This window comes from Salvelinus sp. IW2-2015, linkage group LG28 (genome assembly GCF_002910315.2).
Source record: "Salvelinus sp. IW2-2015 linkage group LG28, ASM291031v2, whole genome shotgun sequence".
NCBI lineage: Eukaryota > Metazoa > Chordata > Actinopteri > Salmoniformes > Salmonidae > Salvelinus > Salvelinus sp. IW2-2015.
The window spans coordinates 15,981,986-15,999,744 of NC_036868.1; the positions used below are offsets into that span (position 1 = coordinate 15,981,986).

Sequence of the window (17,759 nt, forward strand, 5' to 3'; positions counted from 1 at the left end):
AGGCTGCCGAGGGGGCGACAGCTGATAATAATGGCTGGAATGGAATGATATCAAACACATGGAAAACATATGGTCTTAATGGCCATGTACTCATCTCTACCTAGCACAGCCAGAAGAGGAATGGCCATCCCTCGGAGCCTGGTTCCTCTCTAGGTTTATTCCTAGGTTCCTGCCTTTCTAGGGAGTTTTTCCTAGCCACTATGCTTCTAAGTCTGCATTGCTTGCTGTTTGGGGTTTTAGGCTTGATTTCTGTATCAGCACTCTGTGACATCTGCTGATGTAAAAAGGGCTTTATAAATACATTTGATTATTTAATGTGTTCCATCCATTACTATGAGCCTGTCCTCCCCAATTAAGGTGCCACCAGCCACCCGTGATAAACATTGTCACGTAGGAAATATATTCAAGACTGACTGCACAAAATACATATATTTATTTTTTGAGGAAGAGAGCGGTTATTGTTTTTCGCTTCGTACTCCACTCCACAAGGTGGCAGATTGAGCAAGGCTGGGGAGTCTTTTATGACGTCATTTGTCTGCGCCGGCGCACGTTTTCACTCACACGTCGGGATTCGTGATGGCAGAGCAGGAGTCTGAGTACGTATTTGTTTACATGTTCATCTAAGTCCATCCTTTGCTAAATTTATAATTTTCCAAAAATGTCTATAGCATAAATGTGAAATTAGACTAATAGGTTTCCGTCAAGCCATGTATTTCTATGATTTGTCTGAAAGATGCTCATTATAGAGAGCTAGAAAATTGCGTCTGTTTCACAGAGGCATGATATTCCATTAGCCATAACGCAACGCCAACTTAAATAATGACATTTTAATGTTTCGACACAAGTAACACGAAACAAAATCTGCTATCAAATAATTATGTAATGTGGCCAGAATGCCAGAGCTAAATTTGTGTTATTTTGGTTTGCCTTCAAAGGTAATTTATAATAACCAAGTTTGCTAGCTACTGTTAGCTGGGTAACTTCATTTAACTCAGATCCGTGTCATGGTTTTTGTTGCAGATGGATATGGGAATAATCTTGTCGATAGTTCTGTAGACTTTGTCCTTATCTCACCATTGTATTCTCTGTATGATATGAGTGTTTATTCAATTTTGTGCTAAGAGTGAAGAGGGTGATAAAGTTGGTTCCTGAGAACCTTCTGAAGAAGAGGAAAGCATACCAAGCCATCAAAGCCACTGAGGCCAAACGTGCACTTCTTGAGAAGAGAAAGGTAACAAACTGGAGGGGTCAATGTTTTACCATGGTGGCCTTTTAATCACTTACCTATGATTGTTTTGATTTTTATAAAGTTGTAGGCCATCAACAAGTGTAAATGTTTTCATTTAGGTATCTAAAGGGAAACCCTTGAAGTTCAAGCGCTTGGAGGACTTCCTGAAGGATAGCCATAGAAAGCATCGCGATGAGACCCGTATCAGGAGAGCAGATCACAGACCAGCTCCAGCCATGCCCCCTGCAAAGAACAGACTGGCCTTCGCTGTCCGCATCAGAGAGTGAGTGACTGAAATCTGTAGTAACATGATGTGATTCTAAAAGTGGTGCAAATAAAGCTTAGCGAATCTTGCCTGACTATTCTATACTCACAGTAAGTGGCTATGCAGTCACAATCATCTGGAATTACAGTATTCCTTCAGCTCCTCTTTAGTGGTCTGGCTGAAAACTGGGGTAACATTTGCATCTGTTGTCTCTCTGTGCAGGATCAAAGGAGTCAGTCCCAGAGTTCAGAAGGTGATCCAGATGTTACGCCTGAGAAAGATCTTCAGCGGTGCCTTTGTCAAAGTTAACAAGACTTCTATGGCCATGTTGAAAATGGTTGAGCCCTATGTAGCATGGGGGTAAGTGAGAATGGGGGTCAGACTTTGGGGACCTAGGGACTGAACAGCAAATCTACTTATTGAGATGAATCCACCCTGACGTGTAGAATCAACTAGTTGTACAATGTATTGTAATAACAGTGGCAAATAATTCAAATTAAACAGGTTTCCCAACTTGAAGTCAGTTCGTGAGCTGATCTTGAAAAGAGGACAGGCCAAGATTGCCAAGCGAAGGGTCGCTCTCACAGACAACACACTCATTGAGCAGCATATGGGTGAGGATCACAATTTATAATGTGTATTTGTTTATCAGCGTGTGGAGTTACAAGTCTTGTATGTGCATGTCAAATTAGTAGTGTAGCAAAGTTGTCATGCAGATAATTTACCACCGTGATTTTCATTGAGATACATGTACATTACAATGTTTACATCATACCCTCTCCTCTCAGGCAAGTATGGTATCATCTGTCTGGAGGACTTGATCCATGAGATCTACTCTGTGGGGAAGAACTTCCGGGTGGTCAGCAACTTCATATGGCCGTTCAAGCTGTCTGTGGCTCGACACGCTGCCAGGGACAAGGCAGGTCTTCTGAAGGACATAGGCAACCCAGGACCCAGAGGAACGGACATAAACTCGATAATCAGGCAGCTCAACTGAGGCTGCACGAGACAATTTCACGTCAGACCTTTTCTTGGGGCCAATGATGAACTTTTTTCTTTCGTCATAGCCTACTCATTGGTTGTAATTGAATTCCTTCCTTTAATATCAATACTCTGAGTTACCCGGTCTGGCATGAGAGAAGAGATCCCTTACAGATTCATAAGGATTTAATTCATCTTAGGACCCCTGGGTCCCAGCTGGCACAATTCATATTAGACCTGATTAAAATTGAACACCTAGTCAGACAGTGCCTTTCTGGATTATGTTGTGATTAGACGGCAGTAATTTACCCTCCCTTTTTTGAAATATTGGTATTCTCAGTATGTTGCCACCTCTCTAGTTGCAATAAGGCCATTCTATGGAGATGCTAATTGCATCACTACTTACTTTGTCCCTGTGGTGTTCAGAGGGATGTCATTATGCTTACTATGTATGTTTGTTTATGAAATAATAAACTGAAACAAGAACTTGTTTTGTACTTCGGGGTGCATCAAATGTTGCCACATGATTTGTAATGTCAAAAAAGTCTAGCGATGATAAACTGAAGCAAATATTTTCTTGCGGCCAGTCTGCAGGATTAAAGGAGTCAGTCCCAGAGTTCAGAAGGTGATCCAGATGTTACGACTGAGAAAGTGTACATGGTTAGGCCTGATGTGATTGGCCATTGCCTGTCCAATCACTTAGCACCAAGTGTAGTAATTGAGGGGGTGTCTGCTATTTCTGTAGCAGTTGCATTAGTGTATATCATTTTTTCCTTCCGGTTTTCCTGCTACTGGCTGTGCAGAATAACAATCAATTTAGCTAGATGTGACTCATCCAGCCCAGTGGAGGGGGAGAGACCTGGGAAACTGCAACCCAGGGTGCTGCAATGGAGGGACACGACACAAGCTATTTGTGGCAGCAACATTTATACTGAACAAAAATATAAACAACATGCAACAATTTCAACGATTTTACGGAGTTACAGTTCGTATAAGGAAATCAGTCAATTGAAATTAATAAATTTTTCCCAAATCTATGGATTTCACGTGACTAGGCAGTCTGGGGGGAGCCAAGCCCAGCAAATCAGAATGAGTTTTGTCCACAAAAGGGCTTTATTACAGACAGATATACTCCTCAGTTTCATTAGCTGTCCGGGTGGCTGGTCTCAAGACAATCCCGCAGGTGAATAAGCTGGATGTGGAGGTCCTGGGCTGACGTGGTTACACATGGTCTGGTTGTGAGGCCGGTTGGACGTGCTGCCAAATTCTCTAAAATMATGCTGGAGGCAGTTTATGGAAGAGAAAGGGTCATTAAATTATCTGGCAACAGCTCTGGTGGACATTTCTTTGGTCAGCATGCCAATTACACACCTTCAAATCATGAGACATCTATGGCATTGTGTTGTGTGACAAAACTGCATCTTTTAGTGGCCTTTTATTGTCCCCAGCACAAGGTGCACCTATGTAATGATAATGGAGTTTAATCAGCTTCTTGATATGCCGCACCTGCCAGGTYMATGGATTATCTTGGCAAACAGTCCAGCTGGTTTGCATCATATCAGGGTGGTCTGGTCCGATATTTGCATATCAAAGGGGCAAGGAAATCAATCACTGTCTGAGAAATGAAGATTGCATCACACATTGGGCATAATGACAGACAGATCAGTCTGTGCAACACTGTCTGGCGTGATATACAGTGTTGATGCTGGACTAAAATAAATGTATATATTTGGTCAATTCCTGTGTGTCCTGTATGATCCATGATTTTTAAGGTAAATATGGAATTGGTGGTAACTGGTAAACATTTGTGGACCTCCAAATAAGCCTTTTCTGCTATTATTCAAGATGATGCACATAATTTGTGACGGAAGACTATTATTAGCAGTAGTAGTCGCATGTTAGCAGTGTGTGAAGAAAGCGAGCTGTCAAGGAAAATGGGCGGTTCGTATGGCGAGCATGACCTCGGTCTCCTCCATAGTTAGCCGAATGAAAAGAGACGCACGCGTCTGATCACGGTGAGATGTTTATTTACTCCCTTCGAAACAGAAAAGTACAAGAAAATAGAAGCCGATGTGTGTTGATTTGACATTTAACAAGCCATTGGGATCATGACACGCTCTTGAATCTACATTAGTACATTTCCATTGGTTCAATGTAACCTCGCGCGGTAGCTTTTCTGATGAACCGCAGCACGACGATTTGAACATTCGCTTCGTGGAAGGAGGACCACGCGGACGTAAGCTCATTAATTATATAGTTTGTTAACATACTAGCGAGGGAGAAGGTATTTTGCTGTCATTGATATTTATTTATGAAATACAGCTTGCTTGTTAGTTAGCAAGCTAATGTAACACATTTAGCCAGCGAGTGCTATGTAAAAATCGCTGATGACGGTGATGTCTATAATTTATCTAAATATTCATTGTTTCAAATGTTGAACCAAACGTTTCGGTTGCTAACATTTAACTTGATTTTTTTTTAAACATTGTACACTGTTCAAAAATAAACGCAACATGCGACAATTTTAAATATTTGACTGGGTTACAGGTCATAAAGGGAAATAAATTCATTGAAATAAATTCATTAGGCCCTAATCTATCGATTTCACATGACTGGGAATACAGCTATGCATCTGTTTGTCACAGATGCTGTACCTTAAAAAAAAGTAGGGGGTGTGTATCAGAAAACCAGTCCGTATGGTGTGACAACCAGGGCCGGTCCTTGCAGTTCTGCCACCCTAGGTAAGACGAAAAAATGCCGCCCCCTGTAAAACTAGAATAGTCCCATTAAGCAAAAGGATGTTGAAAATAGGTATTTTCCAGATGTTGATATGTATTTTCTGGATGTTAAAATAAGGCACATTTTCTGGTTCTGAATGAAAGTTGTAAATATGTAATTTATGGATGTCTATATTTGGGCTAAATGAAGTCTGGACAAAATCTGAACCAAACAAACGTATATGATTGGTTCAGATTTGGTCCGGACTGGATCAAAAACCAATGTCTGTGGATGTGGAAATCAAGGCAGGTCTGGACTGCGCCAAATAAAGGCGTAGGCCCGTGCCTAATGAAGTGTTGCCTGAAATTGAATTTTATTAATGTTCATCTATGTGGGAAGCCTACTGTTTAGTAAAACACCAACAACAACAAAAAAGACATTTGGACAGGACCAAAATAAGACGTCCAAACGATGTTGGCTCATGCTTACTGGGGTGTAGCCTACGACCTCAGCCCACAATGGAATTTTGTGAATGCCCATCCAGGTCATAGGCCCACCATTTGTAAAGCAGGCATTGGCTTTATTAGTCCTGATTCCTGTGACTAATCAATTTGGCTGTTTAAGCTCAATGTCAGCTCTACCAACTTTATCAGGAGTTATCGTGAGTCTGTTTGCAATGTGTTTACACAGCAGGAAATGCAAAAGTATTTTATTTTTCGCTATTATTAGCTTGTCTAAAATGTACAGATACAAACTTGAAACCACTGATCATTACAATGGGGTGAAACTCCTGGACAACAGTTGTGATTGTCCATTTTACTTTGACCTGTCCTGTTTTTAGAATATGTTAACATGACAATGCATGTTTTATTTCATTGGGCATCATTTAGGTTAGGKTATTTGATCGGAGAAACCTGCATGATTTTAAAGTGTCCATCTCATGACATTGTCATACATTTTATCTCCAGCCTGTAGGCTACAGAAAAGACCACATACTCTTTTTACCGTATCCTATATCTGCTACATGATTTGTTAGATAATGTTTTTTGACGGAATGTTGGTGGAGCGCTGCAGCTATGCGTCTCCAACAGAACCCTGTAGAGGCGCGCTGGGAATGGACAAGATAAATATTTTCGGGGACAAAGTGGGCACRGCTGATCACAGGGCGGCATCAACGCTCACCTAAAAAGCAGTGGTTGAGAGAGATTGTCATTGTTTAGGGGGCAGAATTATGTGAGGTTTAATGTGTTGTTGGCGGTGCATCTTGGTCAGTTTAGCTTAGAAAGGTCGCCTTCGTCAATCTGTCGCCATAGGTGGCTACCTAATCCTGCCTAATAAGCAGGCCGGCCGTAGTGACCACCATTTGCCTCATGTAGCACAAAACAGCTCCTTTTGCATAGAATTGATCAGGCTGTTGATTGTGGCCTGTGGAATGGTGTCCCACTCTTCAATGGCTGTGCGAAGTTGCTAGATATTAACAGGAACTGGAACACGTTGTAGTACACCTCGATCCAGAGCATCCTAAACAAGCTCAATGGGTGACATTTCTGAGTATGCAGGCCAAGGAAGAACTGGGACAATTTCAGCATCCAGGAATTGTGTACAGATCCTTGCGATATGGGGTCGTGGATTATCATGCTGAAACATGAGGCGATAGCGGCGGATGAATGGCACGATAATGGGCCTCAGGATCTCGCCACGGTATCTCTCAATTTAAATTGCCATCGATAAAATGCAGTTGTTTGTTCTCCGTAGCTTATGCCTGCCCATATCATAACCCTACCACCACCATTAGGCAACCTCTTCACAACGTTGACACCAGCAAACTGCTCACTCGCACGACGCCATACAAACTGTCTGCCATCGGCCCGGTACAGTTGAAACCGGGATTCATCCYTGAAGAGCACACTTCTCCAGCATGCCAGTGGCCATCAAAGGTGAGCATTTCCCAACTGAAGTTGGTTACAACGCAGAACTCCAGTAAGGRCAAGACCCTGGTGAGGACAACAAGCATGCAGATGAGCTTCCCTGAGATGGTTTCTGACAGTTTGAAGAAATTCTTTGGTTGTGCAAACCCACTTTCTTTTTTAATCAGCTGTCCGGGTGCCTGGTCTCAGACGATTCCGCAGGTGAAGAAGCCGGATGTGGAGGTCCTGGGCTGGCGTAGGCACACATGGTCTGTGGTTGTGAGGCCTGTTGGACTTACTGCCAAATTTTCTAAAATGACAAGGTGGTTTATGCTAGAGAAATGAACATTCAATTCTCTTGCAACAGCTCTGGGGGATGTTCCTGCAGTCCTTCAAAACTTGAGACGTCTGTGGCATTGTGTTGTGATAACTACACATTTTAGGTTGTGTCTAGTTCATGCAGCTTTTGTATTCTGATAATGAAGTTCTGATCATGGAATTCCGATCACGTCAGGCGTTTACATTTAAATGTGTCTACCATGTCCACATTGTGTCCTTTTCCGCGCTATATTAAAATGCCAGTAAGCATTCTACAAACGATGAATAGGAAAAATATAGCACAACAGCTGATGACTGTAGCTAACTACTGTAGCTACAGTTGACGTCGGAAGTTTACATACACCTTAGCCAAATATATTTAAACTTAGTATTTCACAATTCTTGACATTTAATCCTAGTAAAAATTCCCTGTCTTAGGTCAGTTAGGATCACCACGTTATTTTAAGAATGTGTAATGTCAGAATAATAGTACAGAGAATTATTTATATCAGATTTTATTTTTTTCATCACATTTCCAGTGGGTCAGAAGTTTACATTGACCCAAGTTAAACAATTTAAAGGCAAACGTTTTGGATAGCCTTCCACAAGCTTCCCACAATAAGTTGGGTGAATTTTGGCCTATTCCTCCTGACCGAGCTGGTGTAATGGAGTCAAGTTTGTAGGCCTCCTTGCTCACACACACCTTTTCAGTTCTGCCCACATTTTCTGTAAGATTGAGGTCAGGGCTTTGTGATGGCCACTCCAATCCCTTGACTTTGTTGTCCTTAAGCCATTTTGCCACAACTTTGGAAGTATGCTTGGGGTCATTGTCCATTTGGAAGACCCATTTACGACCAAGCTGTAACTTCCAGACTGATGTCTTGAAATGTTGCTTCAATATATCCACATAATTTTCCTGCCTCATGATGCCATCTATTTTGTGAAGTGCACCATTCCCTCCTACAGCAAAGCACCCACACGACATGATGCTGCCACCCCCGTGCTTCAAGGTTAGGATGGTGTTCTTCGGCTTGAAAGCCTCCCCCTTTATCCTCCAAACACAACGATGGTCATTATGGCCAAACAGTTCTATTTTTGTTTCATCAGACCAGAGAACATTTCTCCAAACAGTACGATCTTTGTCCTCATGTGTAGTTGCAAACCTTAGTATGACTTTTTTTATGGTGGTTTTGGAGCAGTGGCTTCTTCCTTGCTGAGCGGCCTTTCAGGTTATGTCGATATAGGACTCGTTTTACTGTGGCTATAGATAGTTTTGTACCTGTTTCCTCCAGCATCTTCACAAGGTCCTTTGCTGCTGTTCTGGGATTGATTTGCACTTTACGCACCAAAGTACGTTCATCTCTAGGAGACAGAACGCATCTCCTTCCTGAGCGGTATGACGGATGCGTGGTCCCATGGTGTTTATACTTGCGTACTATTGTTTGTACAGATGAACGTGGTACCTTCAGGCATTTGGAAATTGCTCCCAAGGATGAACCAGACTTGTGAAGGTCTATAATTTTTTTTCTGAAGTCTTGGCTGATTTCTTTTGATTTTCCCATGATGTCAAGCAAAGAGGCACTGAGTTTGAAGGTAGGCCTTGAAATACATCCACAGGTACACCTCCAATTGACTCAAATGATGTCAATTAGCCTATCAGAAGCTTCAAAAGCCATGACATAATTTTCTGTAATTTTCCAAGCTGTTTAAAGGCACAGTCAACTTAGTGTACAGTATGTTAACTTGTGACCCACTGGAATTGTGATATAGTGAAATAATCTGTCTGTAAATAATTGTTGGGAAAATTACTTGTGTTTTGCACAAAGTAGATGTCCTAACTGACTTACCAAGACTATAGTTTGTTAACAAGAAATTTGTGGAGTGGTTGAAAGACGAGTTTTAAGGACTCCAACCTAAGTGTATGTAAACTTCCGACTTCAACTGTAAGTAGCTAGCCAGCACGCTAACATAGCAAGCAACGCTAAGGGATTGCAAAGGAGTTACCATAACTCTAGTCAAACACTTTTTATTCAAAATTAGCTAGCTGGCATTTGAGGCGTGTTTACTGTACATGCTAGGCACATATTTCCTCCAACGTTATAATGAAAAGGTGCCTCTTCGTCCCAAAACACAAGTTTGCTGGAGACTTGTGGGAGGAGTGCTGATAACGTCGCCCGCTGTATGCGCTTTCAGTAGCCTGATTGCTTCCAGACTAAGGAGAAATCCGCACACAATGCGTCCATGACCACCACCACCTGAAGTGGTCAGACCGATCTCAACACAATCAGACCACAAAGCGTCTTTTGTGTGTCTAGACCCGTCTTTTCAATGCGAGCTTKGTTTTCTGATAGCAGAAGTCGCATGTAAGTGTCAAGTGTACACACAACCTTAGTGACCTTTTATTGTACCCAACACAAAGTGCACCTGTGTAATGATCATGCTGTTTAAGCAGCTTCTTGATATTTCACACCTGTCAGGTGGATAGATTAACTTTGCAAAGGAGAAATGCTCACTAACAGGGATATAAACAAACTTGTGCCCAAAATTTGACAGCAATATGATTTTTGTGCGCATGGAAAGGTCTGGAATCTTTTATTTCAGCTCATAAAACATGGGATCAACACTTTTTACATGTTGCGTTTTATAATTTTGTTCAGTATATTTAGATTGTTATTTGCAACCTTTGCATTTCTGTAGTGTTTTATGTATCAAGCTCTTATGGGCAGGTTACAACGTTCCAAATCTCTAGACTGATTCCATGTTTCGAGGTTCACCTGTCAAACAGCACGTGCCATCATAGACGATTCGATTTCAATGGGTGCCTGACCATTTCAGAGGCCACATTCTTTCTAGCCATTGACCAGAAGAATTGTGTAGATCAGGGCTCCCCAACTGGCGGGCCAAATTGGCCCCCAAGTTTTCTGAGCKAAAACAAAAAGTTGGGGAGAGAAAATGTGTTTAATTTTCATTGCTGGACATAAAAAGACTGTTAAAAAAACAACAGGAAATCAGTTCCAAGCATTTTAATTTAGGAAATCTGTTCCCAAGTATTCCCACACATAATAGAGAGACGACGTGATCGTGTACAAATGTAAGCAAGGTTTGAAATTATTWTYTTTTAGTCAAACATATCTGTTTGGGCTTCTTGCTGTCTACAAATTACTGCAGTTCTACAAATGTCTTTACTACAAATGATTTGTAATTATGTTCTGGCCTCCCAACTATCCGCTCAATAAAAAAATCGGCCTGTGGCTGAATCTAGTTGATGATCGCTGGTGTAGATAATTATTGACTAGCGTATCTTTATCATTCTTCCACTATCTTTTATTGATTTGTCAGCTTTCTCCATGTGGTAGTGTAATGAAATTATCATGGCTCATGGCCACCTTATCACAGAACTCCTTCAGTAGATAAAAACCCTCAACTCTTTTGGAAAGCCAATAACCTTGGAACCTTGGTACTCAAAAGAACTTCAGGATTTGTGCTACACAAATCTTTGCCAACTGTGGTTATAGTGACAGCTCACTGCTACTATATCTCACACACTATGATTCAGAATATTTGTATACCCCTCCCAGTCTTACTATAATCAGGGAGGGTTTAATGATTACTCAGATTCTTGCACTTTTGGGTAGCCGTGATTAAATTGTCTGAGGCACATGATGGTGTGAACGGGTTTACCACTGTATGCCATGACTAGGTGAGGAGTCTTGAGATGCTACCTTGAGAAGATTCGGTGCCTGTAGAGGTGTATGTTTCTTACAATTTGAGACTGATTTGTCCGCACAGCTGAACGGTTGTCTCTGTTGAAGATTACGTGACCTGACCCAAAACATTATTTGTTCTCCTGAAATTAATAATGTTTGAATGTATGTCTAAACTGTTAATTGTATAGGCCTTCTAATCTTTCCTATGGTGTATACTAGCACTAAACAGGTCTGATACTGCAGGGTCGGTCGGTTTCAGCTGCATCCCTTCCCATTATTATGTTCTACTCCCCCTGCCAATGTTGAAGGTAAAATGGATTTCTATTTTACACAAATTACACTGAAGGGGGTTACGTCAAAGCAGGGCAGGCTGCGTTTCCCAAGAGCATGTACAATGTTCGGCCCAGTTGCCAGGCAACAGTGGCTTTCCATCCTGGTCTTTAGCGTGTGAAAGCGGCACTGATGTCTGTCTAGATGTCCTTCCTTCCCATGCCCTCTCTTGACGCATCCTAAAACTAGGACTTTGGATTGGGCATAGTCAGAATAGTCATTAGTACTACTGTAGCTAAATGTTTTTATATCGTCAGACTCTTTAGACATCACATAGAAGGCAATCAAGATGTAGGCCTAACTTCGTCACACCGTACTGGTGCAGAAAAAGGTTTTTGCGTTAGGACACTTTTGTTGTAACGGGCAGGCTAATTAAGATATTCCTATCTCCTCCAGGGCTTCCTCCCACTAGTGAGTTAATAGTTCCCCCCTCCGTGGCGTGTCTACACTGCATGGCTGGTGTCAAGTTTCCATCCATGAAATTTGATTTAAGTGATCCCAAAGTTGTAAGCAGAGGGAGTCTAGCAAAGAGCCAGAGGACACTGTAACTGGCCGTTGACCTTTGGGTATGATCTTATTTACCACGTGGATTAAGTTCATGCGCCCCCACCTCAGTCACGGGAGGGTAGTTGACAGCCAGCTTATGGGAGTTCCTCATAGGAAAGATTATTGTATATGTATACTATATATATTATTTATCATATTACCATCATGTTGTCATCATATTACCACAAGAATATCCCTCAAAGGTCACTTAGATTTCTGCTCTATATGGTCTGTTCTTGCACCGCATGCATTCAAGAACACTCCAAAAATGACCCATGTAGTCAAATCATATTTTATTGGTCACATACACATGGTTAGCAGATGTAAATGCGAGTGTAGCGAAATGCAAAAGTAATTAACAATTTCACAACAACTACCTTATACACACAAGTGTAAAGGAATGAATAAGAATATGTACATATAAATATATGGATGCGCGATGGTCGTGCGGCATAGGCAAGATGCAGTAGATGGTATAGAGTACAGTATATACATATGAGATGAGTAAACGTTTACATACCCTACATTAAAGTGACTAGTGATACATTTATCACATCCAATTGTTTATTATTAAAGTGGCTAGAGATCTGAGTCAGTATGTTGGCAGTAGCCACTCAATGTTAGTGATGGCTGTTTAACAGTCTGATGGCCTTGAGAGAATGAAAAACAGCTTCTATCTGTCTCAGCTTTGTTGCACCTGTACTGACCTCGCCTTCTGGATGATAGCGGGGTGAACAGGCAGTGGCTCGTGTGGTTGTTGTCCTTGATGATATTTTTGGCCTTCCTGCGACATCGGGTGGTGTAGGTGTCCTGGAGGGCAGGTAGTTTGCCCCAGGTGATGCGTTGTGCAGACCTCACTACCCTCTGGGGAGCCTTACGGGTGTGGACGGAGCAGTTGCCGTACCAGGCGGTGATACAGCCCGACAGGATGCTCTCAATTGTGCATCTGTAAAACTTTGAGTGTTTTCGGTGACAAGCCAAATTTCTTCAGCCTCCTGAGGTTGAAGAGGCACTGTTGTGCCTTCTTCACCACACTGTCTGTGTGGGTGGACCATTTCAGTTTGTCCGTGATGTTTACACCGAGGAACTTACAACTTTCCACCTTCTCCACTACTGTCCCATCGATGTGAATGGGGGGGTGCACCKTCTGCTGTTTCCTGAAGTCCAGGATCATCTCCTTTGTTTTGTTGACGTTGAGTGTGAGGTTATTTTCTGAACACCACACTCTTGAGGGCCCTCACCTCCTGCCTGTACGCCGTCTCGTCGTTGTTGGTAATCAAGCCTACCACTATCTCTGTAGTATCGTCTGCAAACCTGATAATAGTAGTGAAACCAGATAATAGTAGATAATTACATTTGTGCGGTGCCTTTAGGCCCGTCTAAAATACATTTTATTGCGGTACAACTGAGTTGATCTATATTGTAAGAAGGCAATATAGATCAACTCAGTTGTACCGCAATAAAATTTATTTTAGACTGGCCTAAAGGCACTGCACAAATGTAATCTCTACTATTTTTTTGAAGTAGCTTTCCCTCTTTCCATAAATACCTCTGTCTGTACTGTAGCTCTTGTTCTACCCTGTTGGAGACACCCACAACACTGACCCATGCTGTAGCCTTAATGCCTTGTCACCAGACCAGCAGGTTCTCTCAGTAAAGGCAGCCATGTAAAGCAACCCTCTGATTAATCTGTCGCGACACTGGGCAGTGGGCACAGTGTTTGTCTCTCTGTGCCTGCCTACTGTATTCTAGTCATGGCTCATTCTATATAACTACTGCTATTCACCTTTTCTATTCACATACCGTCAATCCTATACACACCACACCATTCACATGCATATATATATTATTTATATTATGAACTCTGGTCCGGAAGCCAATTTCCTTCAATTCTATCCATTTTGCTATGTGGTTTTGTACTATGTATTTATATACTGTATTCTCTACATAGCTCATTCTAATATTTCTACTACTGTATATTGCATTTTAGTTATACTGTTTATACACACCACATTTATTTTATTTATACTGGATTCTTGAAATGGCTCATTATCTACTGCTGTACATATCATTTCTAGTATATCTTGTGTAAATTCATCTGGTGTAGATGCGTATAGATTTGGATTACTGTTAGTGCTATTTGTGTTGTTAATTGGATTCATTCCGCCATTTAATTTCTTTCTCTTTACTTTATGTATGTATTGCTAGGTATTAGTACTGCACTGTTGGAGCTAGAAACGCAAGCATTTCGCTGCACTTGCGATAACATCTGCAACTCAGTGTACGCGACTGTTGTGCTAAATTATTGTTTTTGATTTAGAGGTTGGTTATGTTTGGGTGTGGCTTGCCCTGATTGGAATCATCCTCGTTGGTCAGGATGTTGCACCTGTCACCTCGTTCGTTAGTCAGTCGTTAGTTTCACCTGTGCTGGCACAGGTGATATTTAAGAGCGGCTGGCCCACTGGTCCAGTTAGCGTGAGAAATGTTTGAAGTGCTTAACTGCGGTTTAGCGCTACCTCTGAGGTGTGATTAAAGCATTTGTGGGGAACCCTACTTGGGAGATACTGGATATATGTACGAAGGCTAATCTGATCATTGCAAAGCATTTTGACATCAGAGTAACCTCTGCCCAGTCAAAAGCAGTAGTTAATTGCTCGATGCTGCTTTGGTGGTGAAGGGAATCCCCCGGAAAGGGAGGATGATGAAAAGGGTCCTATGGGTGGTAGAGTACACCCTGTAGATGTGCAACTGCAAGAGGTAGAACTAAATTCCAAATGGAAGCAACAGAAATTAGAGTTTAAGCACAAGGAAAGGGAATAAGAATGTGTGGAGTAGAGGTTGACCAATTAATCGGAATGGCCGATTTTAATTAGGGCCGAATTCAAGTTTTCATAACAATCGGTAATCGGCATTTTTGGACACCGACTATGGCCGATTACATTGCACTCCACGAGGAGACTGCGTGGCAGGCTGACTACCTGTTATGCGCGTGCAGCAAGGAGCCAAGGTAAGGTGCTAGCTAGCATTAAACATATCTTATAAAAAACAATCAATCTTAACATAATCACTAGTTAATTAACTACACATGGTTGATGATATTACTAGTTTATCTAGCTTGTCCTGCGTTGCATATAATCGATGTGGTGCCTGTTAATTTATCATTGAATCACAGCCTACTTCGCCAAATAAGTGATTTAACAAGCGCATTCGCGAAAAAAACACTGTCGTTGCACCAATGTGTACCTAACCATAAACATCAACGCCTTTCTTAAAATCAATACACACGTACAGTGGGGAGAACAAGTATTTGATACACTGCCGATTTTGCAGGTTTTCCTACTTACAAAGCATGTAGAGGTCTGTAATTTTTTATCATAGGTACACTTCAACTGTGAGAGACGGAATCTAAAACAATAATCCAGAAAATCACATTGTATGATTTTTAAGTAATTAATATGCATTTTATTGCATGACATAAGTATTTGATACATCAGAAAAGCAGAACTTCATATTTGGTACAGAAACCTTTGTTTGCAATTACAGAGATCATACGTTTCCTGTAGTTCTTGACCAGGTTTGCACACACTGCAGCAGGGATTTTGGCCCACTCCTCCATACAGACCTTCTCCAGATCCTTCAGGTTTCGGGTGTGCAATACGGACTTTCAGCTCCCTCCAAAGATMTTCTATTGGGTTCAGGTCTGGAGACTGGCTAGGCCACTCCAGGACCTTGAGATGCTTCTTACGGAGCCACTCCTTAGTTGCCCTGGCTGTGTGTTTTAGGTCGTTGTCATGCTGGAAGACCCAGCCACGACCCATCTTCAATGCTCTTACTGAGGGAAGGAGGTTGTTGGCCAAGATCTCGCGATACATGTGATACATATATATGACAAAAAATGTGCTTTAATTTAAAAAACAAGGACATTTCTAAGTGACCCCATACTTTTGAACGGTAGTGTGTGTGTATATGTACATTAGTACCAGTGAAGTTTGGACAACTATTCATTCACAATTTTTTTTCTACATTGTCGAATAATAGTGAAGACATCAAAACTATGAAATAACACATATGGAGTCATGTAGTAACCAAAAATGTGTTACACAAGTAAAAATAGATTTTAGATTCTTCAAAGTAGCCACTCTTTGCCTTGGCGACAGCGTTGCACATCTTAGCATTCTCTCAACCAGCTTCACCTAGAATGTTGGAAAAGCAGTCTTGAAGAGGTCCCACATATGCTGAGCACTTGTTGGCTGATTTTCTTTCACTCTGCGGTCCAACTCATCCCAAACCATCTCAATTGGGTTGAGGTCGGGTGATTGTGGAGGCCAGGTCATCTGATGCAGCACTCCGTCACTCTCCTTCTTGGTCGAATAGCCCTTACACAGCCTGGAGGTGTGTTGGGTCATTCTCCTGTTGAAAATCAAATGATAGTCCCAATAAGTGCAAACCAGATGGGATGGCACATCGCTGCAGAATACTGTGGTAGCCATGCTGGTTAAGTGTGCCTTGAATTCTAAGTAATCACAGACCGTGTCACCAGCAAAGCACCCCCACACCATCACACAACCTCCATGTTTTCATGGTGGGAACCACACATGCGGAGGTAATCCGTTCACCTACTATGCGTCTCACAAAGACACGGCGGTTGGAACCAAAAATCGCACATTTGGAGTCATCAGACCAAAGGACAGATTTCCTTCGGTCTAATGTCCATTGCTTGTTTTTCTTGGCCCAAGCAAGTCTCTTCTTCTTATTGGTGTCCTTTAGTAGTGGTTTCTTTGCAGCAATTTGACCATGAAGGCCTGATTTTCATGCAGTATCTTCTGAACAGTTGATGATGAGATGTGTCTGTTACTTGAACTCTGTGAAGCAGTTATTTGGGCTGCAATTTCTGAGGCTGGTAACTCTAATGAACTTATCCTCTGCAGCAGAGGTAACTGGGTCTTCCTTTCCTGTTGCGGACCTCATGAGAGCCAGTTTCATCATAGTGCTTGATGGTTTTTGCGACTGCACTTGAAGAAACTTTCAAAGTTCTTCAAATTTTCCTAATTGACTGACCTTCATGTCTTAAAGTAATGATGGACTGTCGTTTCTCTTCGCTTATTTGAGCTGTTCTTAATATACTATGGACTTGGTTTTTTACCAAATAGGGCTATCTAATGTATACCATCCCTACCTTGTCACAACACAACTGATTGGCTCAAACGCATTAAGAAGGAGGAAAATTCCACAAATTAACTTCTAACAAGGCACACCTGTTCATTTTAAACCCATTCCAGGTGATTACCTCATGAAGCTGGTTGAGAAAATGTCAAGGGTGTTTAAGTTGTCATCAAGGCAAAGGGTGGCTACTTTGACAAATATAAAATGTATTTTGATTGGTTAAACACTTTTCTGGTTACTACATGATTCCATATGTGTTATTTCATAGTTTTGATGTCTCCACTATTATTCTACATTGTAGAAAATAGTCAAAATGAAGAAAAACCCTGGAATGAGTAGGTGTCAACTTTTGACTGGTAATGTGTGTGTGGTGTGTGTGAAATGTATAAACTCAGCAAAGAAGAAACGTCCCTTTTTCAGGACCCTGTCTTTAAAAGATAATTCGTAAAATCCAAATGACTTCACAGATCTTCCTTGTAAAGGGTTTAAACACTGTTTCCCATGCTTGTTCAATGAACCATAAACAATTAATGAACATGCACCTGTGGAACGGTCATTAAGACACTAACAGCTTACAGACGGTAGGCAATTGTCAC

The 17,759-nt window shown here is 41.6% G+C and overlaps 2 protein-coding genes across 3 annotated transcripts in view; both read left to right on the forward strand.

Annotated features, from left to right (window-relative positions):
- Positions 1-489: 489 nt before the first annotated feature.
- LOC111954504 (ribosomal protein L7-like 1) lies at positions 490-2,964 on the forward strand. The gene is made up of 6 exons (XM_023974287.1): positions 490-596; positions 1,123-1,231; positions 1,348-1,511; positions 1,716-1,853; positions 1,998-2,107; positions 2,282-2,964. Exons 1-6 carry the CDS (start codon positions 577-579, stop codon positions 2,488-2,490), a joined length of 750 nt encoding a protein of 249 aa, XP_023830055.1. The 5' UTR covers positions 490-576; the 3' UTR covers positions 2,491-2,964.
- A 1,434-nt stretch (positions 2,965-4,398) lies between these two features.
- The window catches only part of slc5a6a (solute carrier family 5 member 6a), a 35,917-nt gene continuing 22,556 nt past the window's right edge, over positions 4,399-17,759 (forward strand). Inside the window, exon 1 of one of the 2 annotated variants that reach the window (XM_023973872.2) lies at positions 4,399-4,489. The gene's annotated coding sequence lies outside the window, so the exon portion shown is untranslated. Of the gene's footprint in view, positions 4,711-17,759 lie in introns of both variants that reach the window. The other variant, XM_023973870.2, reaches the window with a different exon arrangement.